Source organism: Equus caballus, chromosome 7 (assembly GCF_041296265.1).
Source record: "Equus caballus isolate H_3958 breed thoroughbred chromosome 7, TB-T2T, whole genome shotgun sequence".
NCBI lineage: Eukaryota > Metazoa > Chordata > Mammalia > Perissodactyla > Equidae > Equus > Equus caballus.
This window is the reverse complement of record NC_091690.1, coordinates 32,329,680-32,357,041: the sequence shown is the minus strand read 5'-3', so window position 1 is coordinate 32,357,041 and position 27,362 is coordinate 32,329,680. Positions and strand designations below refer to the sequence as shown.

The 27,362-nt window shown below is 37.5% G+C and overlaps 2 protein-coding genes across 7 annotated transcripts in view; both read right to left on the bottom strand.

The window, feature by feature from the left end:
* Nucleotides 1–6,346: 6,346 nt before the first annotated feature.
* OR10D1 (olfactory receptor family 10 subfamily D member 1) lies at nt 6,347–13,187 on the bottom strand. 2 transcript variants are annotated; one of them, XM_070272194.1, is made up of 2 exons: nt 12,184–13,187; nt 6,347–9,478 (listed from the first exon to the last, which is right to left on the bottom strand). In XM_070272194.1, exons 1-2 carry the CDS (start codon nt 13,057–13,059, stop codon nt 9,458–9,460), a joined length of 897 nt encoding a protein of 298 aa, XP_070128295.1. In that variant the 5' UTR covers nt 13,060–13,187; the 3' UTR covers nt 6,347–9,457. The 2 variants fall into 2 exon arrangements, with proteins under 2 accessions (XP_070128295.1, NP_001378447.1); NM_001391518.1 differs by lacking the exon at nt 6,347–9,478 and having other exon boundaries at nt 12,124–13,059.
* Nucleotides 6,347–27,362, bottom strand: part of VWA5A (von Willebrand factor A domain containing 5A) — a 46,641-nt gene continuing 25,625 nt past the window's right edge. For 2 of the 5 annotated variants that reach the window (XR_011440502.1, XM_070272897.1), the window contains exons 17-18: nt 14,199–14,255; nt 13,357–13,946 (exon numbers count right to left, since the gene is read on the bottom strand). Coding sequence is in view for 3 of the 5 variants with exons in the window: in XM_070272897.1 (XP_070128998.1) it covers nt 13,926–13,946; nt 14,199–14,255 (78 nt within the window). In the remaining 2 variants the exon portion in view is untranslated. Of the gene's footprint in view, nt 9,479–13,356; nt 13,947–14,198; nt 14,256–26,112; nt 27,160–27,362 lie in introns of those variants that run through there. The other 3 variants (XR_011440501.1, XM_001501810.6, XM_070272898.1) reach the window with 2 other exon arrangements.

Sequence of the window (27,362 nt, the reverse complement as noted above, 5' to 3'; positions counted from 1 at the left end):
GAACCAATGCTTTTAGCATGGCTTATGCCAAGTGAATATAAATCTGTTGTATACTATGCTATAAACATTTTAAATACTATGAAAACACTATACTAAATTAATAGTATAAAATAAAAATAATGTATAATATTATTATACATAGTATATATACATACACATATATGTATACATATATTGTGTATACATGCAATATTATATATAACATACTATTTCTTAATAAAATAAAGTGTTATAAATATATAATATTAGATATTAGATATTACTGAGTTCTTTAGCTAAAGGAAAAGGAAGAAAAAAAACTGACGGCATTTTACAAATTTTCTTAACATTTCTGTGCATTAGGATCTCATAAATTTTCCTCTAATGGCCACCCACATTCCCAAATTTTCAAATCCTGTCAGCCAATAAGACTCAGTCCATGTGTCCTCTCCTCCTTTAGACTCACCCTGATATTCTCAGATCAAATTGACCTCTCTCATTTGAACCCACTTCGTATTTTAACCGTATTTTTCTTGATAGGGTAATATATAATTTGTCTCATAGTTAATCACATCAGACCTCTGTCTGATTTATTTTTTATTCTCCTTAGCAAGTGACTTACTAGATTCTCAATGAACGTTTGCTAAATTAATTCAACAGTTAACTAAAATAGGAAGAAACCTACTTAGGCCTCAGATCACTTGATGGAGAACAGAACTCCCAATTTAGTACACTCATTTCCATGAGCTCATTTAGCTACATAGGCCTCTTTCCTCATTTTTAGGAAAAATGTTTGCATAAGGGATCTCTAAGCTCCCTTCCAGCTCAAAGGTTCTAGCTAATAATCATTACATAAAAATAAGACATAACTAAGGTGTGTTTAGACCAGCTTTTCTTATGGGGCCTAGTCTAGATTTTCCCCTTTAGTTCTGCTCACCATTGGCTTCCAAGTGGATAGACTGAGCTCTGTAAATAATAAAATTGGCAGAAGACTGAGGGCAGGGCTACTTAAGGATATCATTTACAAGAGGATATCCAATTTGATAATACAAACAGTGATAGGCATTCAACAACTCCCAGGCCCTGTGCTAAACCACTGCAGATGAAACAAAGATGGAATTATTAGGAGAAGATATGTGGGGCCTACTGTGTCTGTTCTCAGGGAATCTGCAATCTATGAGGTGGGTAAGACAAGTACGAAGGTAAATATAAAAACTTATTCTAAAGCAGACAAGATCAGTAGAAGATTTACATCCTAAATTAGATACCAATCCATTCTTTTAAGTGAAGTAACATTGGATAGTAGAGTATTTCATCTTGTTCTCACTTGTTATGCCTGTGTTTTGGCCTCTCTGGGCCCTGTTGCTTCATCATATATAAAATGAGATAATTGCTCTATGTAATATTTAAACTCTCATCCAACTCTGTCCTTTTGTGTCTAAAAAGGTGTAGGAATTTATCTCTTTATTTTGTTAGAGACAGTTTGTTTATTGGGGGCTCTCAAGGATTTTTATGATATTTAGTTGAAAACAACAGATTTCATTCAATTGGTATATTATCAAAACTGTTATCATTCCCATTGATTATATTGTGTGTGTGTTTCTTTGTGTGTATTTAAGGTAATTAAATATTTCTTAGTGCCCTCAAAATAACTAAGAATGTAAATTTGGATTAAAAAATTTGGGGGGTAGGACATGAAATATGATAAATCTTCACAGTACGCAATGATAAAAAGGATCAGCAAGTGTCTTGTTAATTTAAGCCATGAGAATTGTCATGGTTGATAAATTGAGCCTTTTGCATTTTCTCTTGAAATTCACTCTGTCTCAAATTGCTTACCCTGGCCCTGCTGTTCAGTCTAACTGAGTTATTTTAATTCAGGTTTTTACCACTTACTGGACAAAACCAGCTCTGAGTACTGAAATATGATTGACACTTTCCACTCATGCTTCTTTGAGAGTGAGAAGATTCCACACTCAGAATATGTAGCTATTTGAAGCCTTGATATTAAAAACTCCATGTTTTCACTGTTCTGTCAAGGCTATTTAATTGCATTGTAACTGGCTAGTGGGATTTTTATCACTAACTCTCACAAGAAAGTTGATGTCACAGGATCTCTCTCTCTCTCCTTTTTTTTTTAATGCAGTGATTTAGGAAGAATCAGCCTCGTCTTGGAAATGCTGGAAAAATTGACGTGAATGAAATTGTGCATGAACATGAAAGTAGAAATGAGGCTGTATGTTAGTATATGTTTTTGTTATACTCAAACATCGTTTTTCCTTGGAATAATAATTACAGACAAAACCCAAGACCATAAACATTTTAACAAGCCTTCTTGCACTTCCTAAGCCAATTCCCAGTCTTACTAATTCCCTTTGCCCCATTATACAGCTCACAAATGGGAACAAAAAATTAGCCAAAAAAGCCAAAGTCATAATGAGCATGAGAAGCATCTCATAGGGACAAGTACCTTTGAGATTAATTAATTAAAAAGTTTTCTTCTCAATGATTCCCTTAGAGAAATCTTACAGCTTGACATCAGTGGTAAGAAAAGTTTTGTAAATGTGTTTCTTATCTGAAGCTTTCCATTACCTACTCTGAGAAATAAGGACCATTTTCTGAGTTTCAAACAATGATGTTAACAGGAATGAACATAGAAAGTACATGCTGGAGCTGGTGGTATGGTCTAGTGGTTAAATTCGCGGGCTGCACTTCGGCGGCCCAGGGTCCCTCCGGTTCAGATCCTGGGTGCAGACCTAGCACTGTTCATCAAGCCATGCTGAGGCAGCATCCCACATCCCACGTGCCACATGCAGAGGCAGAAGGACCTACAACTAGAATATACAACTATGTACTAGGGAGGCTTTGGGGAGAAGAAGAAAATAAAAAAGGAGATTGGCAACAGATGTTAGCTCAGGTGCCAATCTTTAAAAAAAAAAAGAAAGTACATGATATAATCAATAACACAAATCACACATTGTACATGAGAGGCATTAGAGCAGAGCTGGGCTTAGAAGTGTATTAGTTTGCTAGGGCTATCATAACAAAATATCAAAAACTGGGTGGCTTAAACAACAGAAATTTATTATCTCAAAGTTCTGGAGACTAGAAGTCTAAGATCAAGGTGCAAGAATGGTTGGTTTCCACTGAGGGCCACAAGGGAAGGATTGCTCCAGCCTTTCTCCTTGGCTTGAACATGGCCACCCTCCTGCTGCCTCTTGACATGGTCATATCTCCTCATGTGCATCCCTGGTGTCTCTTTGTGTCTCCAGATTTCCTTTTCTTATAAAGACACCAGTTGCATTGGATTAGAGTCCACCCTAACAGCTTCATTTTAACTTAAGCACATCTGTAAAGGTCCTATCTTCAAATGCAGTCACATTCTGAGCTACTAGGGTTTAAGGCTTCAACATCTGAATTTGGGGGGAACACAGGTCAGCCCATAACAGCGAGTAAGACAAACTAGGGGCTGAATGCTGGCTGGAGCACACACTACCTGTAGGATTTTGAAGAAGTTGCCCAAGCTCTCAATCTCATTTTTTAAACTGTAAAATAGAGAAAATAACAATAAGCACTTACCTCACAGGGTTACTATGAGAATGAAAAGAGGTGAGAATGCAAAGGACCTATCACAGTGCTTTTGTTGTTGTTAGTGAGGTCGAGTCTGCGTACAGCAGAGTGAAACCCTGTCGGTCTTCTTGCACCATCTTCTCACCTTCGGGCACTATATCAGACAATTCTCCACTGCTATTCATAGGATTTTCATGGCCAATTTTTTTGGAAGTGGGGGCCAGGTTCTTCTTCCCAGTCTGATTAGTCTGAAACTCCACTAAAACCTATCCACCATGGGTGACCTTGCTGGTACTTGAAATATTGGTGACTTAGCTTTCAACATCACAGCAACACACAGCCACCACAGTATGACAACCAACAGAGGGGTGGTGTGGTTCCCTGATTGGAAACGAACCCAGGCCATTGTGGTGAGAGCACCAAATCTTTTTTTGGGGGGGGGAGGGGGAGGGAAGATTAGCCCTGAGCTAATTGCTGCCCATCCTCCTCTTTTTGCTGAGGAAGACTGGCCCTGAGCTAACATCCATGCCCATCTTCCTCTACTTTATACGTGGGAAGCCTACCACAGCATGGCTTTTGCCAAGCGGTGCCATGTCCTCACCCGGGGTCTGACCCAGCAAACCCTAGGCCGCCGAGAAGCGGAACGTGCCAACTTAACTGCTGCCCCAGCAGGCCGGCCCCAAAAGCACCGAATCTTAACTACAGTATTTATCACATGATAAATGCTCCATAAATCTCAGTTAATCACAACAAAAATTTACATTTTCTTGGTATCTCAATGGTAGCTTCAGTTATCTTTTCCATCTGCAGTTACAACTTAAAAGTCTATCAGCTTGCTTCTTTAAGTCCTATTCAATCTAATATAACCTTTAATCTTGTATTTTTGTTTCTTTTAAGTTTCTTCATCAAATCCTTAATTTCTGGTAGTAGTTACAAGCAGCAGTGGCAACAGCATTTCTGATATTTCCTGAGAATATCAGATCCTATGTTTTGGGGCAAACTGGGAACAGGTTCTTTTTTTTTTTCTTTCTAAGTCTTTTTTTATATCTGCCTATAATTTGTTAGCTATAGCTAAAGCCCAAATAGATGGTGGATTTAGATAAACCATATAATTCCAATATGCATCATTTTTGTGGGATCCTATATTCGAGCATTTAGCATTTCAAAGACTTCAAATGAAAGAAAAGTAATTGTGAGAACTATAACAGGAAACAGAGCCTCCTCCGATTTTGCCTTAATCCGTAAGTATAAGTTAATGTATAGAATGAGTATTTTATATTAAATTAAATTAAAATGGTTATTATACACCATGCTGGCTAGCATTTACCATATACTTATTCTATGTTGAGCCCTGCACTAAACTCTTTACATAGATAGTATCATTCAATCTTCATGGGGACCCAGTGAGTTTGGTGCTTGTATCCTTCTCTTAATAGATTTGAAGAGATTGTGCTCAGAGAGCTTGCCTAACACCATACAAATGACAAGTGGCCAAGAGGGAATTTAAACTCAGATCTGTCTGGCTACAAAGCCCAGCACACTCTTAAACACTGTCCGTAAATACTGTTCTTTATCACTAATATTCTTGAACAATTGTTTTCAAAGAAAAATTTTGCAAGTTGAGAACTACTTTTTTATTGAATTTTTCTTTTTACTTAAAGAAAATATATTTGTTAGGAAACAGAAAAGTGGGGAAGGTAACATATTTATCAAATTCCTATTATGTTCAAGATACAGTGTTAGATGCTTTAAAGAACTTTCTAAGTCAATCTTTATAATTCAGTGAAGAAGGTTTAAATATCTCCATTTTGGCAATTTAAACATAACAATTTATGCTAGTTAAGTAACTTGTTAAAAGTTATAAAATGCATACATTTTAAGATGAAATTCAAACCATATCTGATCCTGTTACTTCTCTTAGCATAAACTATCACTATTCTTCTCAAAGTAGAGCATGAGCCTACTTTGTTCCTAGCAGGTGCTTAATAACATTTAACAAATGTATAGACTGAGGTTCTTGCTATGAGCAAAATGTCGTCTAGAAGTCGTACTTTCATTTATTCATTCAACAAATGAAGGGTTGGGCAACTCTAAACTATAAGTACCCATCTGTGACCTTTCTTCAGCTGCCTGCACTTAGTTAACTGTTACTTGTGAGAGTCATTTTGCCAATACTATTTTCACATGATGAGTTGATGCTTTGTGCTATGATATAAAATTGGAACACAAAGAAATAAGAAGTCAATTGTGTCTGAGATAGGGAAATTTCACAACAAAAATGGCTGTTCAGCTTGAATTTTGAAGGAAGAGTAGAAGTTTCTCCAGCAGAGGAAACCAGGAAGGGCATCCCAAGAAGGGAGAATAAAACTTATAAATGCTCAAAATTGTGAATGAATCTATTTTAAACAATTCTTTTGAATCTCCTCCACTGTCTGTACAGGATTGCTCATTTATGCTTTCATTTTACTAGTCTATATTTTATATATTTCCATTAATACTTGTTATATTTTATTTTAATCATGTGTAAGCTCCATGCTTAGCTATGAGCTTCTGAAGAATAGGACTTGCAGAACTTTGTAACTCCAGTGCTTAGCATAGTAAGTGCTCACTAAATACATGTTTATTGAAAAAACAAGTCAATGAATAAATAAAAAATGCAAAGGGGTAACTTTAGGGAATGGCAAGGACTGTTTAGCTAAGAGTGGGTGTGAGAGAGATGTGTGTGTTGCTGGGTGAACATATGACTTTGAGGGACTAAAAAGGTAGGTTGTGTCCGTTAATTCCACAGATATTATACTGTTTTTCAGTTATTTTATTTTATTTTTTGTTAGTCACTGGTTTTTTTTATTGAGGTATAACTGACATACAGTATTAGATTAGTTTCAGGTGTATCACAAAGTGAATAAACGTGTATAAGTTGTGAAATGGTCACTACAATAAGTCTAGTTTCATCTCTCATCTTACAAAGTTAACACAATACTGTTGACTATATTCCCCATGCTGTACATTACATCTCCATGCCTTATTTATTTTATAACTGGAAGCTTTTACTTCTTAATCCCTTCACTCATTTCACCTCCCCCCTAACATCTTCCCCTCTGGCAACCACAAATCTGTTCTCTGTCTGGGTTTTGCTTTGTTTGTTTGGCTGTTTTGTATATTTGACTCCACATGTAAGTGAAATCATGTGATATTTGAAAAAGAACAAAGCTGGAGGTATCATGCTTCTTGATTTCAAACTATACTACAAAGCTATAGTAATCAATGGTATGGTTTCGTCATAAAAGCAGACAATAGATCAATGGAACAGAATTGAGATCCCAGAAATAAACCCATCCATATATTGTCAATAAATTTACAAGAAAAAAGGTAAGAATATACAATGGGCAAAGAACAGTCTCTTCAATAAATGGTGTTGGGAAAATTGGAGACTCACATGCAAAAGAATGAAACTGGATCACTATCTTTCACCACATCAAAAGTTAACCCAAACAGATTAAAGATTTGAATGTAAGACCTAAAATCATAAAACACCTAGAAGAAAACATAGGCAATAATTTCCTTGACATCAGTCTTAGTGATGTTTTTTGGACCTGATTCCAAAGGCAAGGGAAACAAAATCAAAAACAAACAAATGGGACTACATCAAACTAAAAAGTTTCTGCACAGTGAAAGAAACCATCAACAAAATGAAGAGGCAACCTACTGAATGAGATAAAATATTTGTAAATCACGTATGTGATAAAGGGTCAACATCTAAAATATCTCAAGAACTCATGCCCACTTAATGGTAAAAAACCAGACAATTCAATTAAAAAATGGGCAGAGGACCTGAATAGACGTTTTTCTAAGGAAGACATGCAGATGGCCAGCAGGAACAAGAGAAGATGCTCAACATCACTAATCATCAGAGAAATGCAAATCAAAACCACAAGGAGCTATCACCTTACACCTGTCGGAATAGTTATTATCAAAAAAATAAATAAATAACAAGGGTTGGCAACAATGAGGAGAAAAGGGAATGCTCGTGCACTTTTGGTGGGAATGTAAATTGGTGCAGCCTCTATGGAGAAACAGTATGGAGGTTCCTCAAAAAATTAAGAACAGAGCTACCATATGATCCACCAATTTCACTATTGAGTATCTATCTGAGGAGAACATACACTAATTCAAAAAGATATATGAACCCCTTGGGCTGGCCCAGTGGTGTAGTGGTTAAGTTCACGTGCCATGCTTCAGCGCCCCTGGGTTTGCAGGTTTGGATCCAGGGTACAGACCTAGTACTGCTCATCAAGCGACACTGTGGTGGTATCTCACATAAAATAGAGGAAGATTGGCACAGATGTTAGCTCAGCAACAATCTTCCTCAAGCAAAAAGAGGAAGATTGGTAACAGATGTTAGCTCAGGGCCACTCTTCCTCACACAAAAATAAGATACATGCACCTCTATGTTCATTGCAGCATTATTTACAATAGCCAAGATATGGAAGCAACCTAAGTGTCCACTGATAGATGAATGGATAAAGGAGTTGTGGTAGATACATATATACATGTATATAAATACTACTCAGCTACAATAAAGAATGAAATCTTGCCATTTGTGACTTTGATGCACTTTGAGGGTACTGACTGTCATTTCGCTCAGTTTCCCACTTCCTTATCATGCTTCCTGGGATCATCTTCCAAATAAATTGCTTATACCCAAACCTTTGCCTCAGTGTCTGCTATTGGGCAAATCCAAATTAAATAACATTTTCTATTTTCTTTTTTTCCTGGTAGAAGGAAATCTTAAGGGGAGGCTGGGGATGGTATCTTTGTGCCGTATCTATACATATTGATAGGTATGAAGAACCCACCAAAATATTGCAGCTGTTTAAAACAAACAATTTCTTACATTCTGAAAATTCACATTTACTTGTGAATAAAAACAACAGCAGAAAATAAATGTTGATATACTCACACAATGGGATACTACATTTTGGCGATAATGAATTAATCTTGAACCAATGAAATAATGTGTCAAAAAATGTAAAATTTAAAGCAAATTTCAGCAGAAGTAAATTAATATAAAGTTCAAAAACTTGCAACATGGTATTTAGGGACACAAATATAAGAAGTAAAACATAAAGGAAAACAAGGGAATAATAAGCACAAAATTCAGGAGAGTGATGACTTCTAGAGGGAGTGAAGGGTATGGAATCAGGCTGGGGTCCACTGGGAACACCCAAGCTGCCGACACGATTCTCTTCCTTAAACCAGGTAGTCGACACCAGTGTTCATTGTATCATGGTTCTTTATACTTTACATATTTTGTATTAATATTATTTTTGAATTGTTTGCTATTAAATAAAAGCATTTTTTGTAAAAAGACTTCCAACAGGACAATGAAGGATGGCTTTTTGATGTCGCCATTGCAGAATATTATTGAAACAAGCATTTAAATATTTTTTAAACAAGGGATGTAAAATAAAGAGGATAATAAATAATAGATTAGATTATTTCTCACAAATTTAGGATTGCAATAACTACAGGCATTATTGCTCCTGTTACCCTAAGTGAACTAGCAAAACACAAATAACGTTACTTTTTAAAAAAATAACGTTATTCTTTTAGCTTGAATAATCGTTTCTGTAAAGATAAAGTCAGTATTCTTGACCAAAAAAAAAGTTGCATATCAAGTGATGGAAACTTTAATTTCTGACTAGTTATTAATTCACTTCAATCAATACGATTTAGAAGAAATCAGCAGGATCCCAGGGAGAGCGAGAAACACACAGAACAGGCTTCTACTCCTGTGAACACTCTTCTGAAAACCTCTTTCTACAATCCCCCTATGCCATGTGAGTAGCCATCATCTCAGCTCCACTTTTGGCCTCCGTGTGCTAGGTTTCCACTTCAGATGCCCACATTACAGTTTCTCTCTCTGGAACTGTAGGTAAAATAAAATACATAGGTGAAATTCAGAACAGTCATTGGTCACGTAAAAAATTTAGAGAGGAGCAAAAAGGAACAGTGACTGGACACTACAATGGTATGCTGCATAAAATATTGGGATGAACAGAGAAACCTTTAAAGACATCAGAATCCACCTGGAGTCAGCTCTTGGAGGACACTCCTAGACAAAGCTTGAATCCAGTGTCTTAGGAAACGCTGCTACTATAGCCCACGTGGCTCAAAAATACTCTGAACCTCTGCTTCAATATTCTTATTCTTCTCTGGCCACCCTGGTCTTGGGCCTTGATTCTCTGTTTTTGCTCTGCCCCTGTGGATTAAATAGTCTTTTACAAGGTCTACCTGGTTTGGGGTTCCTTCCATTGACATTTTTTTCTCAAATTTGTCTTAGATTGTCCCTTTAATTATAAAACACAGAAAAGTCTCATTCCACTATCAAACCCAACCTGGGCCTCCATACCCCAGGCTGGGACTGACATTCTGGGCTCCTGCTTAGGTTAAAAGAAAGCTCAGATACTACCTGGAGACATGAGAGCTGCCAGCATCTCTCATAAACTCTGGGACAAGCAGAGTGGTCAATTTGTTTAAGGAGATAGGGATAGAGTCATTTTGTGCAAGGTGTTCCTTCAATCCAGGAACAAAGAGCTGAGCTGGAGGGAAAACCTTGAAAAGAGGTCAAATGAATTTTATTTTTCCTGTAAGGGCATTCACTCATAGATGCCATATTATTAAGAGGAATTATCTCTCACATGCCTGCCCTCACCAAAAAAAAAAGGTTGACAAGTGTGTTGCTTCTCCCTGAAAAATATTTCTCAGCCACTCTTCATCTGAGTGAAAACAAAACAAAAAGCCAAACCAAAACAAAACTCCAACATTCAACACCTTTTCTGTGAGGTCCCCTTCCAGTCCCAGAAAAATGTACTCTACATTTTCTGCTTTATTTCATACCTTATGAAATTTAGTATTTCATGTATTTATTTATACAAGAAAGTATATATCATGTATATATTTATCACAGTATTTATCATGAGATTTTCTAGCTAATTGTACATCTGTTTTTCTCCAGAAGACTTTGACTTCATTTTACTAGGATCATGTCTTCTTTATCTTTGCTTTCCTCATCCCTAGCACAGAGTTATTCATCAAATGACATCTGATTGAGCAAAAATAAAAATAAATTGGATCCCATCTTTTATTCTTATATATTGCTTTATTTTGATCATCTGAGCAACTACCACCAGGAAATTGAGGAATGGGAGGAGGTCTTCAAATGGACTCAGAGAGGCTTGAGAAAGGTTTAGGATACACTAAATTTGAAATAATTCGAGAGGTATTTCCACCTTCCCATTTAGGCTCTTGTTTACTGAGAAACAAGGGAGAAATAGGACTGAGAGGGTTTTGAGGAGTTTAGGAGAAGTGACTAGGAAAGAGTTTGTCTTCACTCCAGGAGCAGGTGCTGGCTCCCCCAGTGGCTGGAGGCACGGACACAGTAGTGCTTGTTTGATCTGGCAGGTTCCTTAATTGCTCTCTGATTCTGAGAAGTACAGGCAAGAGAAAAAAAAAAAGGTCTCTGCCTCTGCCCCCTTCTCTTCCATCATCCTCTTCCCAGTATTCTTTTCTCTCTGCACCACTGTTTAGAACAAAGTGTATGCAACTATATTCCCCAAGTGTGATAGGATTCTCAACGAACTCAGTCATGAAAACAACAGCTCACTCTATTCAAATAGCACATTTTTCATTCTTAGCATACTTCAGCCAAAAAATAAAGACATTTAGAAATGGGAACAAAGTTAAATCCTTTCAGTAAACAGAAAAGCCAAAGAAACAAAATAATGACAGCTTGGACCCAGCATCGCCCCTGGTCGTACTGAGCAATACAAAGCCTAGTCCAGGTTTTCTAACACAGAGTCACAGCACAGTCACCCTCCGGAGAGTCCCCATCTGACTTTCCAGGTTCTCGTGCGTGTGCTGCAGTTCCACAGCCAGGACCTGCTTTCAGGCCCACGCCCAACAGATAGGGTTTGCAGGTAGTACATTACACCAGTACCTCCGTTTCACTCATAAGGGACCTGCCTCTGTTCCCAGCCAGAAATCTTTCTCTTTACATAATTTCTTTGTGTTTTTTAGGGTGCTTGAAGCCATGGGGATCTACCTCTCGCACTTTTTTCAACAACACCTAGACCAATAAAATGAGGGCTTATCCAATGCAGACATTTGAGGAGGCAATCACTGCAGCCAAGATGGGGAACTGCTAGGGTGAGGGCAAAAAGAAGAGGAGAAGGGGATGTAGGAGGATGAAGAAAATAAAGATTGAAGAGCAGAGGTCCTCATCATTCTGCCTACTGGGAAGAGCTCCCGCCTTCCCTCATCAGTAGTATATCCTCAAGACAGCTCAAGTCCCAGAGTCAGATGATCAGCCCTAGAGTCTTCATTCTCCTGTTCACTCCCTATGTATCCTTCAACATGTCATTTTAACTCTTCAAATCTTAGTTCCCACATTGTAAAATGGAAATAATCATAAGAATACCTACAGTCTCAAATTAAAAAAATATTTGTGAAAACTACATAAAAATGTTTTATAACACAAGAAGTGTGGGTGATGTGTTAGTTACTGTTCTTTCTCTACAACTGGTCTGGAAGTAAGGCCAGTTGATGCAGAACCTTCCTCAGAGATGATTTTACCTCTTTATTCCTGAGGCTGTAGATCAAGGGGTTCAACATAGGGGTCACCAGGTTATTCAGGACTTGAACAGTTGCATCCAACCAGGGACTTGGAGTTGGCCTTAGGTAGATGAGGACCACTGGCATGTAGAAAAGCAGGATAGCAGTGAGGTGGGCACTGCAGGTAGAGAAGGCATGACGCTGGCCTTCTGCAGAGCGGATCTGCAGGATGGAGTAGACGATACGACTGTAGGAGGTGAGGATGAGAAGGAAGCAGCTGAGGGGCATGAGGCCCACACTAATGAACCCCACCATCTCCAGAGCTGAGGTATCTGCACAAGCCAGCTTCAGCATCACTGGGATATCACAGAAGTAATAGTCCACCTCATTAGGGCCACAGTAGGGCAATTGGAAGGTGAGAGTGGTTAGAAAGGTGGCCTGAATACAGCCAAACAAAGAGGTTCCCATGGCCAAGACTCCACACACTCTGTGACTCATGATTATGGTGTAGCTTAGAGGGTAACATATGGCAACAAAGCGGTCATAGGCCATCACTGTGTACAGGAAACACTCGGTACAGCCCAGGAAATGGTAGAAGAAGAGCTGGGATACGCAGCCTGCATAAGAGATGGCTCGGCTGCTTCCCGAGAGGTAGAAGAGCATCTTGGGGGAACTCACAGAAGGGAAAAATATGTCACACACAGACAGTTTACACAGGAAGAAGTACATGGGGGTGTGAAGCCGAGTGGAGGAGACAATTGCCAGTAGAATGAGCAGGTTCCCCATAAGAGTGAAGATGTAGAAGGACAAAAACAGGACAAAGAGCATGGCCTCCAGATCCTCTGTGTGTGGGATGCCCAACAGGATAAATTCTGTCACTACTGAGGCATTCCTCATAGCTGTGAGAAAGTCAGACCTCAAAAAGGGACCTAGGACACTAAAGTCTGAACACTAACATCAAATTATCAAGCTTTTTGTTGATGAGTGCTTTGGCTATGTTTTCAACAAGCAAGAACCATCCTTCTTATGAACAGCAAGATCTATACAAAAATATCAGGTGAGAAGAAATGGCTATTTCAGAGCCACAGTCTATCTAGTCCTGGAAGGAATGTTTTGCAGAGGCTGATGGTTCTCAATGTTCTCTATGACTAGGTCAGAAGTTTAGAGATATAATGAAAACACTTTCATGCTAAATTAGGAACTTTTTTACAGTTGTTTAATTCATGGATTTACGCTCTTTAGGCATTGTTATATTTTGAACACTCCCGATACCTTTGAGTAACAAACTCCCACTATTCATTACTCTGAGAAATATTCGGAAAAAACATTGTGTTAGAAATCAGAACACTTAATTCGATTCCTGGTTTTGTTAAAACAGCTTGTGCAATATCTTACATAGACATAGTTTCATCATTTACAAAATGAAAATCATAATTATTATAACAAAAACAACACCAACAACAAAAAAACCCTGGTTTCATAGTAAAGTTTATGAAATGTCTGTGAGAGTATCTGGCAAAAAACATAAATCCAAATGAAAAAAAGCTTCTTTTCTTTTATGTATCTTAAACTTCTTCTTTAAGTGCCTTCCTTTAATGTTGGCATTCTATAATTATTTGCAAATAAATATTTTATTAAGTAACATTATTGATAGAACTAGATCACACCCTCTTCAGACTGCATCCTTCCAGACTTGAGAGGTCTAATATCCCCAACTCTATCAGGAGATACTTCTCTGGTTCTTCTGATCCGTTTAGCCTTTTCTAAGTAGACTTAAGGCAACTCTGAAATATTAAGCAAAAGAAATAGTAACAGCAAGGGAACCATCAAATTCATGTTACCATGATGAAGAAAGAAATATAGTGACCCACATAGGAGAAGGTCAAAAACAGCTCTAATGAGGAAGTTTAAACAAGTCAAGAGCAGAATATGGTACCTGGAAGATACAGGGACCTCTTCCTCTCATTACTCACATCATCATCATAATAATACATAGATACATGCATATATAGACATACCATTTAATGAATATTTACCGTGTTCCAAGGACTAGGCTCAACACTTTCAAAATCTGATTCATTTTTTAAATAAACCTAGAAGAAGAAACTATTATTACTACTCCAACCTAAAGATCAAGAAACTGAAGCTTAGAAAAATTAAGCAAGTTGCCCGAGGTTACAAAGCTAGTATGTGACAGAGCTAAGTCTCAGACTTGTTTCATTCCTTTGTCTGTGCCCTTATTCACTGGGAAAATTACCACCTGCCTCTGCTTTTTAAGACAACATGTTCCACTGCTAGGCAACGACATCCTTCTAGATGGGTTCACATCATTATTTTATACTGGGAAATTCTTCTTGTCTTACTTCTTCCTGGTCATGTTCAGTCTTGACTTTAGAGTACACTTAGCTAGTATCTAATTCCTTAGAGATCAGACAACAGGCTTTTCCAATCTCTTTGATGCTAGACTTTGGTATCAACTCCAGTATAGGAGTTTTCGAGTTATAGAGCCACGTTCAACAAGGGGATTCTAATCACAGACTGTGGTAAATGCCACTGAAAAACATATCAAAAGAAAATGACCAAGCCAAAATGAGTGACTCATATACCACCCTAGGACTTGGCAAAATTGAAGATAGCAAAGAGTGAAACAGTGACATTCTGGGGGGAGAAAAGCTGTTGACAACTTGCTTCTTGTTACTAATTTTAGCCATACCTGAATAGTGTCTCTGAGCAATGCAAATTTCTGTGAGGTCTGGATCATCTTTCCTTGGTCAGCAAAGGCTCTCAGAGGTCTTGGGTTCTTGCCTATGATCAAACACTATGAAAATCTATGACTGTATAATCCTGCTTGATTGCTAAGTTTATGTCAGGAAAAAGAAGTCCCCAAGGACCAGGAAGGTCCCTAGCTGTGGACCTGTTAGTATGTGAGGGGCAGAGGCTAACAGTGAGTCATGGGCAGCAGTTTGAACACTCACACAGTTCCTCTGAGAACAGAGTCAAGATTTCCAAAGTGTTATAACAAGACCTCACATTTACTGTTTCTGAGCAGAGCACAGAGTACTCCAGCCAAAGGAATTTCAATTCTCCTACTTAAAAGGAATTGAATCTCATAGGGTTTGTAAAATCAAGAACTGTGCATACTCACTCTCCCTAGATTGCTTCCTTGGAAGATTTCTCAGATTCCCTAAGCCCTACTTTGGACTCAGTGATGGCTCTGAGGGAGCAGTTAGTCTGTCAACCTTATTCATCATCCAGCTATGACACAATAGTAATGAGATCATCACAAAGGGATGCTGTAAAGTGGGAAACATCTGGGTTCCTCTGAGATTGTTGGCGTGGTAGAATGAGCTTCAATTCTAACCTTAGACCACTTGCAATGCTAGCCCTTTTTTTGGTTGCCCTTTACAACTTCAAGCCTTTGCTTTTGATATCATTTGTCTTAGTGCTTTGAAATTATCTATACATTCGTATGATCATATGGTTATCTCTCATAAACATCAGTATTCAAGACAGAAACCCAAACTGTTAGTAACTATTTATTATGCGTCAACCATCATTATGTATCCTTCAAGCCAATACCAAGGAGAAAAACAGTCATACACTGGACACATTCATAGGAGGGTGACCAATATAAATAAAGGGTCTGTAAACCAGTTCAAAAGAAAAATGATTGACTAAATAGATAATATTCAATTAACAATGCATTGTAAGCACTTATCATGTGCAAAGTGCTATGCTAAATTTTTAAATTGTTACATTTAATCTCCAAAAGAAACTTTATAAAGTAGGTGCTATTATTTGACAAAAGGAAGTACAGATTAAATTACTTAAAGATTACTCATCTAGAAAGTGACTGAATTGACCCTTTAATTGCAAAGCCAATGCCTTTAAGCACTATCCTACGATGAATTCCAGAGATGTGGGCTTTGCACTCAAAGAAAAACAGAGATATAATGTGATCTTCAAATGCTTGCAGGGCTGGTAGATAGACTTTCTATGTGGCTGTTCTATGTAATGACTCAGGGATCATTGGCAGATGTGGTAGAAAGATAGATTTATTTTCACTGTAGAAAGGAAGTATTTAATTATAAAAAAAAATGTACACCAATGAAATAAGCAACCTTGTGAAATGGCTAGCTTCTGGTCACTGGAAATATCCATGAACGTGTAAAGAGAATCATCTTTCAGATATGCCTTTAAGTATATTCTCAGATGGAATGAAAAATTTGAGTTAAAGTTCTTACTATTTCTAAAATTATTTGATTTTATTTATGCTGTAAAACTTTTCAATGATACTGACGTAACACAATAAAAGTGGAGTTTTAATATTTAATGATGGCAATTTGACTAACCCCTATGCCAAAGAAATTATGAACTATGAATATGACTATAGTGGTTACAAAAGTAACTATTCTAATGCCAAGACAGTTGTGAAAACATTTTTAAAAGAAGAGAAACACACATCATAGAGGGAGTCCAGATGCTACTCAGTCAGGATTTCCAGATGAGAGTGGCCTATTAGGATTCTTAGCGAATAGAGCATAGTTTTAATAATAGCTAACATTTGCTATACACTGGATCGTGCTCAGTGCTCCATATGTAGTAGCTCTTTCAATTCTCACTAGCAGTCTATTAGGCAGGTAGTATAATTTTCCCCATTTCTAATAGAAAATTTAGTCTCAAAGAGTTTAAGCAATTTAAGCAAGGTAATAGAGTTGGTTAATGGCAGAGATACATCTCAAATCCAACATGATATTACTGCTCCCTTAGAGTTATAAAGAAAAACAAGTTTACAACTAATTCTTATTTCAAATGCTCATTCATAACTAATATAACTTTAAATTTGTGGTTGCTTCAGTTTCCAATGCACTTTTATGGTGTTTTAATTAATACTCTTGAGAACCAGGTAAGGTGGCTCTTGTTAACCCCATTTTACAAATAAGGACATTGGAACTCAGAGAAATTGCAACTTTCCTAAAGTTATACAGTAGAAGAGCCCAGGCATTCCCAAGCTTAGCTTTCTTTCCACTACATCATCACAGCTTCCCAAAAAGACTCCATATAGCAAGCAGCTGTCCCTGTATGAGAGGAGAATTATTAATAGATTCATTTAGAGATTTGGAGGACTCTCATGTATACTCTTACAGTCATTACTCTTTTTGTCTTGTATTCCCTGACAAGATTATGACAAACTATAAGGAGAGTGAGAGCAAGAGCAAGCTCACAAGAAAGAGCGTGCACCTGTGCAAGAGAAGCTTGTTCAGCTCATGCCCTGTTTCATAGAGAATTCATAGGGAATAAGTTCCAGAAAATTCAGTAGATATTTCTCAAGAGAGCTGTCTTTCTATGTTGCTATAGTAGACTTGTAGGGAAATTTGCCTTATATTTGGATCATCCTTGTTTTAATCAGAGAAAACAGCTTGTCTTGTTGAACTTTTTTTTTCTGTACTCCAGGAACGCAAGTCAGTCAGTGACATATTCCAACAACAACTGGTTTCTTAACTAATCATTCAGAAAAATTTTCTGATTATAAATAGCAGAGCTAAGTCTAGGAATTCTTGGTCCAATAACAGGTGCTTTATTGTTTGTTGGCAGGGATGGGGTCTGAGGTCAATAGCCATGTGTGTTTCTTCCTTTATCTTCAAAGACTCTACAGGGAAGAATTGGATTGTGAGCCAAAAATAGAAGAGAGTAAATGATGTCTACTTACTGGGTGACAAATTTCCTAAGCTGATATTTTCTTTCCTTTCTTTCTTTACTTTTTTTTTTTTCCCTCTTATGGGAAAGTGCTCAATTGCTTTGCCTGGCTTCCTGACAATTTCATGTTTTCTATGGAAGAAGTGTGATCCACCTAATGGAGGAGTTAAAGTAATAAATATAAGAATAAAACATATTTTCTTCATTTTTATTGGGGAGAGATTGGAATGACAGAAATATCAGGGACTTGAATCCCTGGAAACTCTCTTGAGTGACTTGGTATCCTCAATCATCACCAATTCCTAAGTGATTCCTCATGCTTCCATTTGGTCCCCATTCTCACTATCAAAGCCTGTAAACTGATGGGATATAGTTCAGATAACCACAGCAGGCTGGAATCTAGAACAGCCCCTGAATCAGATGGAGCAGACTAAGTACTAGGAGAGAGATCACTAATCTAGCAGAGTCTGAGATATAGCCCAGTTCATGAAGTAAGCTACAGTATCCAATTTCCATGGCACAGGCAGACAAGTAGGTCAAGGTCGAGGAAGAGTAAAACTTTCAGTAAGCAACAGATATACTAGAAGATGTAGTAGAACATCCCTACAAAGGGAAAAACATATTTATAGAGAGAGATATCTCTGTTATGTATATGCATATACCAAATATATCATATATCATTTGTCATATATATCATATAACATATATATACATATAAATATATATATACATATAAATCATATAAGATATATTCATACATCCTCTGGACTTGGATCCAGGGACAGGTTGCAGGACTTCATGAAGGAGAATTGAAAAAAATAACCAGAACTCCAATGCAGAGAGACCAAGGTCATGACCAAGTGACCCAAATCAAGATATGAGCTCAGACAATAAGGGCAAGGTTTTATTATCAGAACTGAAGACACAAGAAGAGTGCAATATAACAGCAAGGAAAATGAAACTGAGGCCTAGAAAAAGCTGCTTTGAGGCCCAGCTGCTTAAAGCTTAAATGCTTCCTTCCAAAGTACAGTACTGGTCCTCAAAGCGGAAGCAGGGCTGTGTCTACAAAGACTGCTCCAAGAGACCCAGCAAGGAGAAGAGGGCAGTAGAGTTTGAGAATCTGCCAGAGTAAGTACCAAAAATATGATAGAACCCAAAGCAGAGTCTGTTCTGATCTATTTTACTCCACTGGACTGAGTAGCAAATTCAGCATTTAAAGAATTTACTTCTGGAAAGCTATATGATTAATAATCACTGTATTTATTATTATATCAATTATTTATTATTTATTAAATATACAACAATAAGATATAATATTATTATGCCAATATGAGATGTTACAAATAGGAGGTATAATAATATGTAATATCTACTTATTAATAATTATAATTATAATGAATCTATGAGTTTGAAAATGATTTCAAATTATTTTATGCAATAGCTAAAATTGGAAAGAGAATAGACAGAGAATTGTCCTTAAGTTTTCTGACCTCTTTTATCACTCAGCCATTTTACCATAAATTTGTGACATTTCAAACTCGTAGTTATTCCCAGAATTCTTCATGGTATCTCAAATCTTCATGTGATTGCTCATCTTTTCTCTTTTGCTTGGAATGCTTGCCTCCCATTTCTTTGCCAGGATAATTTAAGTCCTAATACATGTATTATTTTATCTTTGAAGCCTTTTCTTCCCAATTGGATTGGGTAGGCTAAATATCCTTTTTAGCATTATATTATCATCCTGTTCATAAATCCGGAAAATAATTTCCCTGAAATCTAGGATCACATCTTTCCTGTTAATCATTGTATTTTTAGGTCTTAGTACAATTTATTGTACATAAAAGTGTTCAAACAAAAGCCTTCTTTTGTTTTGTGAGAAAGATTCACCCTGAGCTAACATCCATTGCCAATCCTCTTTTTTTCACTTGAGGAAGATTAGCCCTGAGCTAACATCCGTACCAATCTTCCTCTACTTTGTATGTGAGATGCCTCCACAGCATGGCTGATGAGTGGAGTAGGTCCATACCCAGGATCCAAACCTGCAAACCCAAGGCTGCCAAGCAGAGCACACGGAACTTTACTCAGCCACAGGGCCAGCCCCCAACAAATCAGCTTTCTAATATCCTAAAGTAACACTTGTGTGTTTTCCTGAAGAGTCCAACAGCAAAATAGGTGTTGTTAGATATTAACGCTCTTCACCAATTTGTCTGATTCGCCTCTCCTTGTGAGCACAGGAGAGGACCATATTTCCCTGTCCCTTGAAATTAGATGTGGCCATGTTTTGGTCAATGATATAAGCAGAAATGAAATTCACTTCTAGGAAAGAACATTTAAGGACACTGTGAAATTCACCATATTTTCATTTCCTCTGCTTTGATCATCTTGATGCATGTGCTATTATGGAGATGTCATAAATTTGAAGCTTCTTACAATACTAAGCCACTATTGACAGTTACCTAGACATAAAGGAAACACTGTGTGAGTGAGAAATGATTTTTTGGTATGTTAAACCATTGACTTTCTTCTCTCCTTCCTTTTTCCCTGTTTCATTCCCTCTGTTCCTCTCTCCTGCTCTCTCTCTCTCCCCCTTTTTCCCTTTCTCTCTTTCCTATCATATCATAACCCAGTTTATCCTAACACACAATTCACAGAGTTAGAGGCTAAAGTTATTTGGGTCTACTCTCATACACAATAAAATAAGTTGGAAATATGGACTAGTTTATAGGAAACTAAAATTCAGTATGAAAAATTTTAAGTAAGAGGGCTATAAAGTTCAGGAAAGACTGCACAGGGTAAGTAAACTTTAAGCTGGAGACTGAAGGATATTAGCCAGAAGGAAATAAATCCAACCCTGGTTATATCAACTTTCCTCTTACTCTCCTCCTGCATTCAAGCAGCTGAACATAGCTGGAGAAAAACACGCAACTATGATCACTGGTTTTACTTGAAATTTGTAACCACTAACTCAAGCAAGTCCTTGGAGCTGCCTAAAAACACACTTTTCCTGGTATACTCACACATTCACTCTCCTCAACAACCATTTCACCCTTTCTGTCCAAAATATCAAATCTACATATATCAAATCATTATGTTGTACAAACTTATACAATGGTATTTCAGTTACATCTCAATAAAACTGGAAAAAAAACAACAACAAAGAAATGCCTTCCTCCTTCTTCATTGCCAGCTGACAACCTTTGCCTCTATTTTACTGGGAAAACAGAAGAAATCAGAGGAGAAATTGCATACATTCTTAACTACCACTTCTCCCAAAGTGCCCCTATCTGCACTCACCCACGGTAGTTTTCTTTGCTACTGGGACTGAATTCTGCTTTCATGTCTCCAAGGCCAACCTCTCCAACTTATCTACTGCTAAAGTTGATTTAAAGTTAATTTAACTTGATTTAACCAGAGCTGGAATTATTTAGTCCTGTCTATTATTCTTTAGTTTCTGGCTTAAAGTTAAATTTTACATAAAGTTTACTCCACAAAGCCTTCTCTCAACATGTACTTCCCTTATCTTGAAACTTTCACGCTACATTGTAATTTCCTGACCATAGCTTTTTAAGGACATTAGTACAATTGTCCCTTCTCTTCTTTGCAATTCTATCTTTTTTCTTCTTTAATGGATCCTTCTTTTCACTTCTCAAATATCTCTCTCATTTATAGCAAGATTCCACAAAAGAAAAAAAAAGTTGTTCATATCGACTCTACATTTCTCCTCTCTGCTCATGTAAAGTCAAGAAGGATTGCAAGAGCTCCATGTGCTCCAGGACAGACCACTTTTCCTCAGCCTCCATGGATAGCAGTACAGAGATAGCCCAGAAGCTCAGCAGTCTTTGGTAAGACCATCCCTTCTCTGGCTTCCTCATCACCATTGGCAAGAATGAAAAAGGGCCCTGGAATTCTTAGAGGTGTTCTTAGAAAAACCCTTCCTGTCCCTATATCTCAAATTCACAGCCAAAGTACTATGATCAGCTTGTATATGATTAATACTAAAAATGCTATGCTCCATAAACATTAGCCCTTGCTCAGTTTTAGAAAATCATTCTTCATCTTCTGACCTCTAATTGCTACAAGACTCTTTTGGTAGTGAGGCAACATCATTCTAGAATTTCTTATTCTACTTTCCTGTTTTTCATTTTTTTCCGAATCACATAATATCCTCTAATATACTGTATGTTTTACTTAGGCAACTGCTTGTCTTCCTCCACTAGGATGCAAATTCCTTGATGGTAAGAGTTTTATTTGTTTTGTTCACCACTGTATCCCCAACATCTAAAAGAGTGTCTGGAACACAGTAGGCACTCAATAAATGTTGATTTAATATATTATTGAATTCTCTATTTAACCCACTCCAATCAGACTATCATTCTAACTTCACCAAAATAGCTCTCTCAGGCCACCAACAATTTTCATGTTGATCAAGCCAGGGGTCAATTCTAATTCATCATGTTTTTTGATATGTCAGGACCATGTGTCACAGTAGTTCACGATGTTCTTCTTGAGCTACTTATTATATTTGACTTCCAGATACATACTCTTTCTTAGCTTTATCTTTCTATCTTCTCATCTATCTTCATCACATTATTCTCACCTCCAAATGCTGGAGTGCCCAAGGGTTCAATTGCCACGCCTTTTATCTTTATATTCACTCCATAGAATGCTTCCCCTCCCCACACCTTACCAACAAACCAACAGGGCTTCATTATAAGAGTATATTACAGCTGAAATAGTCACAAGGCACAGATTCTCTCTGAAAAATACTTAAGGATGCCTAAAGTCAATAGAGGAGACAAAAATAAGGACACTAGTGGAATTTGAAGCCACTGGCAGCTACAGCTAACGAAAACATTAAACACATCCAAATTCCTAGCCAGATTAACATAAAACCTCACAAATCAAGTCTCTTTAACTCAATTCTTTTACCCAATACATCATATCTGGCTTTCAGCAAAAAATTCCAAGGCATGCTAAAAGACAAGAGAAAACATAGTCTGAAAGCATCAGAACCAGACTTAGCTATCACTAAAATGTTGGATTTATCAGATAGGGAATTTAAAATAACTATGACTCATATGTTAATAGCTCTAATGGAAAAAGTACACCATGTACAAGAAAAGATGGATAAACAGAGAGATGGTAACTCTAAAAGGAATCAATATGAAATACTAGAAAATGAAAACACTGTAACAGAAATGAAGGATGTCTTTGATGGGCTCTCTGTTAGACTTTGCATGACTGAGTAAAACGTCTTTGAGCTGGAAGACAGTCCAATAGAAACTTCCAAACTGAAATGCAAAGAGAACAACAACAAAAACAGAGTAGAATATCCAAAAACTGGCCTCTGGGACAATTTCAAAAGGTATAACAGATGTGTATTTGGAATATAAGAAAGAGAAGAGAGAATGGAGCAGAGAAATATTTAAAGCAATAATGGCCAAAAATTTTCCATCAGTAATGACAAAGAAAACCACAGATCCAAGAAGCTCAGATAACACCAAGCAGGATAAATATGAAAATATCTCCACTTATGTGTTTCATGTTCAAACTACAGAAAACCAAAGACAAAGAGACAATTTTGGAAGAAGCCAGAGTGGGGGAAAGCACTTTACCCAGAAAGGAAAAGGAATAAGAATTACAGCAGATTCCTGCCGAAAACTATACAAGTGAGAAAAGAGTGGAGGGAAATATTTAAAGTGTTGAAATGTCTGAAGTGTAGGATATAAAGTTCTACAGAAAGTAAAATTATCCCTCAAAAGTGAAGGAGAAATAAAGACTTTCCCAAACAAAAACTAGGGAAATCCATTTCCAGCAGACCTGTTCTGCACAAGAAATGTTAAAAGGAATTCTTCAGGAAGAAGGAAAATGTTATAGGTCAGAAACTCAGATCTACATGAAGAAGAAAGAGTATTGGAGAAGAAATAAATAAAAGTGAAGTAAATTTTTAAATTGATTTAAAAGATAACCTTTTAAAGTAATAATAATAAAGCACTGGATAATTATAATATATGGATAAGAGAAATGAGCAACAACAATTCCCCAATGGATAGGAGGGAGGAATTAGGAAAATTGTTATAAGGTACCTGCACTGCACATAAAGTGGTATAGTGTTATTTCAAGGTGGACTTAAGATTGTTTTCAATATAGATTGCAAATTCTAGGGCAATGACTAAAAAAAATACTAGAAATATATAATTGATATATTAATAATGGAGATAAAACAAAATCACACAAAATGCCTAATTAAAACTAGTGAAGATAAGAGGGAAAAATTTAAAAAAACAAATGGTGGATATTAATCTAATTATATTAATAATTACTTTAACTATGAATGATATAAACACACCAATTAAAAGAGAGATTGTCAGAGTAGATAAAAAAACAAGACCCAAGTATATGTTGTCTACAAGGCACCCACTTTTAAACATAAAGACTCAAAGAGGTTAAAAGTAAAACGATGGAGAAATATATACCATGCTAACAACTAATCAAAAGAAAGAAATCTGAAGTGGCTATATTAATCTCAGACAAAGCAGATTCCAGAACAAGGAAAATCATCAGGGAAAAAAGTGAATATTACATAATGATAAAAGGGTCAATTCTCTAAGAAGATATAATACTGCTAAATGTGTATGCACCTAACAAGAGGACCTTAAAATATGTGAGGCAAAAACTCATAGAACTGAAAGGCAAAACAGAATAAGTGGAGTTAGGTCACTGCTTGGGGTTTTTCCTTGCTTTTCTTCTGGTCAATCAGATTCTTCAAGCAGATGGACTGTATTGAAGGAAGCAATGGCTGGGAGTTGAGAGAGGAACAGCAAATGCTGTTGACTGGCTATGCTAAATGCTAAATGACTATGTTGGAATTGGGGAAAATAGGTAATGGGTTTCATTAATAAGTCTACATAGAACTGTGTGCCCTGCATGGGAGGCACTGGGCTCAGTTCGAGTGGGAGAATCTTGAGGCAATGCTATCTGTCATCTTTCTTGTGGCCAAGTCTGCAGCAGCCAGGAAACAACTGCAGGGTGAGAACAACCAAAGGGAGATGAGAGTAGCTTCTCTCCTGGGCTCCTTGCCCAGATTATCAGTTCCTGAAAGCACAGATGGTGCTTCATGTTTTCCTAAAACATGCTTTTAGGAAAACATGCAGCACCGGCCCTGAAAGTGGGCTACAATGAATGTGCCAAAACATCTTCGTTGATTATGAAAACTAATGCTTGTGATTTGAGGAATTTCCAGTTGGTACTACGTTTTATAGCATGAGAATTCAATGGACAAAGAAAACCATGCTGTTTTAAAACTGTAGTTGATTCTGCATTTCAAAGAAGACAAAAGTAAGACTGTTTTTTGTCGTCGTCGTCGTTTCGTCCTTTGCTTTAAAAGTCCCAAAGCACTAGCTTAATTTGGAAGCTGAAGGGTGAGAAAAGGGAGGTGAACAATAAATATAACAAATGTTTTGCATAATAAATGCAAAGGGCCATCTTTTTGTGGGCAGAGTGTAGTTCTACAAGTTTCATGGTCTTGAGAAAGCTGTCTGTTCTATCATTAAATCGAGAGGGCCTGTCTAAATGGCTGACTTGGATACAAGCCTATTTCACAAAATGTCTAAGCCCTGATTTCTAAAAGTTTAATGTGCATAGGAACTACCTGGAGACCTGGTTAAAATGCAGACTTCGATACAGTAGTTCTTGAGGTTGCCTAAAACTCTGCATTTCTAACAAGCTTCTAAGTGATGCCACAGCCCTATTCCACAGGTCACATTCTGCCATAAGCAAACTTGGAAGAAAGTCCTGGGAGATCAGTCTCCACTATGCAAGTAAGGCAAATATTCCTAATGCCAGTCAACTCAACAGGTTAACGGAACTCAGGTCCAGGCCACCAGCTACCTTACTGAACAGATATTGAGGTCCTGTTCAGAATTCTTGGGTATTCAAGATGAAAGTGATAACAGAGTTCTAGTTTAATCCCTTAGTTTTACAGATGGGGATACTTAGCTCCTGAGGGGTTATATCATTTGCCATCATTGCATAACTATTTAAGTGTATGATCAGGACTCTAATCGTAGTTTTCTGTTCAGTGCCCTTTACTTGCCTTATATACTACAGGAAATCAGCCTACAACAGAGGATATGGGGATAGGACACAGTGTGAACTGTACAGGCATCAGAAAAGCTGGGAGGAAAAACAAGAGAGAATAAAACCAAGGCAGGTTCAATGACCTAAATCTATGAAAGATCAGACACAACAAAGTGCAGTGTAGAGACAGTCATTTTAATACTGATACAATAGTACTTTAGAGGACAACATATAGCATGGGGTCATTTCCATCAGGACAGAGTATGTGGGACATATGGGTCAGAAGCAATCGGGAGGAGTACCTTTCTTCTTTATGGGATGAGTGATCTAGGTTGATGTCTCAGGTAAAACTGCCTTTACACTCACTATTTCCTTTTTTATACTACATCAGAGCCTGACTTAGAAGCCCCATGGGTTCAGGCTAGGACTAAAGATTCCATTATCACCTTCTCACTAAGACGTTTAATGATTAAGAAGAAACATCTGTCTCCAACAGGTACAACTCAACCCAAGTCCCTTAGGCAGTGGGAGGAAAGGTATGCAATATAGGATAGCAAAGCCTAAGCAGAATCCACCAAAAAAGTTGCCAACAGTGCCAACTCTCACAGCTGACCCCTTGAGTCTCTTTCTTTGTGATCTTGAGGCCATACTGACCCTGATGTTGGCTTTCAACCTCCCCTCCAGCTCTTCATCCTATCTAAGAATAGAAAACTGTATAGTTCACTAGTCTGGTCCTGATAAGTACATAAGATCAAAAGTGAATAGCCACATATTATGCAGATAATTGTCTAATTTGGGTATTCCCTGACATCAATGCTCCAATCGTTAGTCTGCAGTCTGTGTCACCTGTTTTATATGTTGTCACTCTGGAAAACCTGGGAGGAACGTTACTGCCTATGAATGCTTTGAACTCCTCCAAGAAAGGGCATAGGTTCTGGGACCACTGACACTTGGCTGAGGGTATATGTGGAGATAGAAAGCTCATGTCCAAAGGGAAACGGGAATGACAGGCAAGGTGGGGTGGGCACCCTTTATCTTTATGGCAAGAAACTGACACAATAGGTGTAAAATACAAAAATACATCACAGCATAAGAGATGGTAAAGGAAAGGACAATAGCATAGGAGAGGCACTTGTTTTCCTCAGAAGGCAAACATGGTGGGATCCACGGATGATTTCAGGAAAGCAACAGCAGCTTTCACAAGCACATGCATGATGGAGCCTGTTATGAGGAGAAAACAAGGATTAGGGTGGAGAGACAGCCATGAGAGCAAATGCTCTTCTCCCAGTCTCCCCTAAGCTTCCTGATCAAATCCCCTGAATCTTGCTTTTATCTTTCCTCAGTGGCCCTGACTTTTCTCTTCCTTCTGTCCAGATTCTCTTTTAATCTTCTCTGGTCCCAGAAATATACAGCAGCACTGAGAT